We start from the raw sequence: 2,897 nt of genomic DNA, 5'->3' as shown, positions 1-2,897 counted from the left end.
GCAGAGCCCAGGCACCTGCCACAGGCCAGACGGCCAGAAGATGGAAGGAGGATAGGGCCCCTCTCTCATCTGGATGCATTCTATCCTCCCAGCGGTCCCTTCTTGCATTTTTAGAACATATGCATTAAAACAATACCTCCTGTGGCCACCTGAATTTTTTCTTGGTTGCATGGCACAGCATTTGCATTCTTAGTTCCTGGACTAGGGATCAAACTGGTGCCTCCTCCAGAGGAAGCCTGGAGTCTCAACCGCTGGACCGCCAGGGTAGTCCCCACACCCACTAAAATAAAAGAACAACTTTCTGGGAGTCCAGAGGTTAAGACTCTGTGCTCCCAATGCAGGGGCACATGTTCGATTCCTGGCCAGGGAACTAACATCCCACATGCCACGTGGCACACCCCTTCCCCCCAAAAAAGTAGACATTAAAGATACTATATATTCTTTAAAAATAAATTTTTAAAAACAGTAGAGAGTCTACATAATAGTTATCAACAACAAAATACTAACAGCTAAGGTGTCTTGGACATTTGTGAACCTGACCCTGTGTTAAATAATACATCATTCTACCATCTCAATCCATCCTGAGAGCAACCCCTTGAAAGAGCCATTATTACCTGTTACACACGGGGAAACTCAGGTTAAGTGGCTTTCCTACGGTCCCACGCTAGCTGGTCAGGTTAGCCTTGGCCCTGAGTCCTGCGTCTGACCCCACACCATCTACTTCACTTCAGAGAGCAGTCAGCCTCCCGGGGCTCCAGGGGCACCTCTCAGGTAGTCGGACTCCCCATCACAACTTCTTACGAAGTGTCTCTGGGTTCTAGCCCTGGGCAGGGAGAAGTCCCCCAGCAGGAGGCCGTTTTCCCTCTCAAAACTTTCCTTTAACCTGCTTTGGGCCTTGCTGGGGCCAAAGGCCAGGCTCTACTTGTCCTCTGGGCTCACACAGTCTGGGGTGAGGAGTGGAGAGCAGGCATGGTCCACTCTGGGGGACAGAGGAGAATCAGGAAGGGGCCAGGGGAGCCAACCTGGGACGGGCCCACAGCTCCTGGGCCATCAGGTGTTCTGCCCCCCTGCCCTTGCCCTTGTGCTGCAGAAGCTGGCAGGATACCCCACAGAGCTGGACAAGCTGCAGAATCTTGTGACCAACTACTGCTTGGAGCTGTCGGACATGACAGTCATGTCCCAGGATGCCATGATGATTACAGATGAGGTCAAGGTGAGCTCCCAGGCTGGGGCCCTGCAGGGCTGTCTTGCAAACCTGTCTGGCCCAGGGCCCACCTGGACACCCCTGCCCACACCTTGCCATCACTGGAGGAGTCCAGTGGCTGCCCTGCCAGCCAGCTCTCCTCATCCCCCATGAGTCTGGGCAGACAGGGTCCCACCAGACACAGAATCCAGGAAGTAGACGGAGGAGACAGAGATTTGGCCTGGCTAGGGCAGGTGGCACCCCTTCACCCCGTCTGTGCTGAGGCCCCTGAAAAGCCTGTGTACCCCTCTTCATGAAGCAGGGCCACCCTGGGGTGCGGACCTGATCAGGGGGGCAGTGCACAAGTGGGTTCTGGGGGTGGAGATTGGGTAACACAGTCTTGGGGTCTAACAGGGCCAAAAGGAGCCATGGGGGCTGGAGCCCCCATGTGGGGCAGCATGTGGCCCCCGGGGAACCTGGAGCGCTGAGAGGAGATGGAGGGGACAAAGGATCAGATTCATGTTCCCAAACGGGTACGCTCTGACTGCAGAGATCAGAGGACCAGGGTCGGGATGCTAGTCACATGGGCGAGGCTCCACATGGTGGAGATGAACTCGAGGCCTTTAAGAAGTCACCCTGATGAGGGGTAGGGTGTTAGATGTGCAGGCCAAGGGAGAACGCAGGGTCCGGGACGTGTGAGCAGGCGGGGACGGAAGGACAGTAGATTTAGCCACCAAAGCCGGATGTGCTGGGAGAGAGGTGGTTTGGGGAAAGATGATGAGCTTTTGTTTAGACACATGGAATCCACTTTAGTGAGTTCTAAGGGGAGCTGGCAAGGTCTACAAGATGGCAGAGCAGAAGGATGTGAGCCAAAGGTCCATCTGGTCAAAGCTATGGTTTTTCCAGTAGTCATGTATGGATGTGAGAGTTGGACTATAAAGAAAGCTGAGTGCCGAAGAATTGATGCTTATGAACTGTGGTGTTGGAGAAGACTCTTGAGAGTCCCCTGGACTGCGAGAAAATCACACCAATCAATCCTAAAGGAAATCAATCCTGAATATTCATTGGAAGGACTGATGCTGAGGCTGAAGCTCTGATACTTTGGCCACCTGATGCAAAGAACCGACTCACTGGAAAAGACCCTGATGCTAGGAAAGACTGAAGGCAGGAGAAGGGGGTGACAGATGAGATGGCTGGATGGCATCACCAACTCAGTGGACCTGAGTTTGAGCAAGCTCCGGGAGTTGATGATGAACAGGAAGGCCTGGCGTGCTGCAGTCCATGGAGTCACAGAGAGTCAGACACGACTGAGGACTGAACTGACCTGAAGGGGAGCTGGCAGAGGTGGCAGAGAGAAGTGTAATACAAGGGAGGGCTCAGAGGCCAGGAGAGGGGACACAGGTGCAGCATCCCAGATCAGGAAGACACTGGCTTAGCACCCCACACGGCCTTAGTGGGACAGACCCCCGCCCCTTCCCCGTGTCCCCAGATGAACATGAGGCAAGGGGAGGCCACCTTCATCGAGGAGCGCCGGGCACGAGAGAACCGGCTGAACCAGCAGAAGAAGCTGATCGACAAGATCCACACCAAGGAGACGAGCGAGAAGTACCGCCGGGTGAGCTGGCCCGTCTGGGCACTGCCCTCCGGGATGCCCAGCGCTCCTCAGCCCCGCAGAGGATGCCCCTCACCACACCTCCTCCTCCCTCTCTCCAGG

At 55.2% G+C, this 2,897-nt stretch overlaps 1 protein-coding gene across 1 annotated transcript in view; it reads left to right on the top strand.

The window, feature by feature from the left end:
* LOC104995191 (coiled-coil domain-containing protein 183-like) overlaps positions 1-2,897 on the top strand; it is an 8,509-nt gene that overhangs the window by 2,241 nt on the left and 3,371 nt on the right. Inside the window, exons 3-4 of the mRNA XM_010848923.1 lie at positions 776-1,213; positions 2,673-2,884. Of these exons, the coding sequence (XP_010847225.1) occupies positions 776-1,213; positions 2,673-2,884 (650 nt within the window). The remainder of the gene's footprint in view (positions 1-775; positions 1,214-2,672; positions 2,885-2,897) is intronic.

Source organism: Bison bison, unplaced genomic scaffold, assembly GCF_000754665.1.
Source record: "Bison bison bison isolate TAMUID 2011002044 unplaced genomic scaffold, Bison_UMD1.0 scf7180017850650, whole genome shotgun sequence".
Taxonomy (NCBI): domain Eukaryota; kingdom Metazoa; phylum Chordata; class Mammalia; order Artiodactyla; family Bovidae; genus Bison; species Bison bison.
This window is presented reverse-complemented; position numbering and strand designations above follow the sequence as displayed.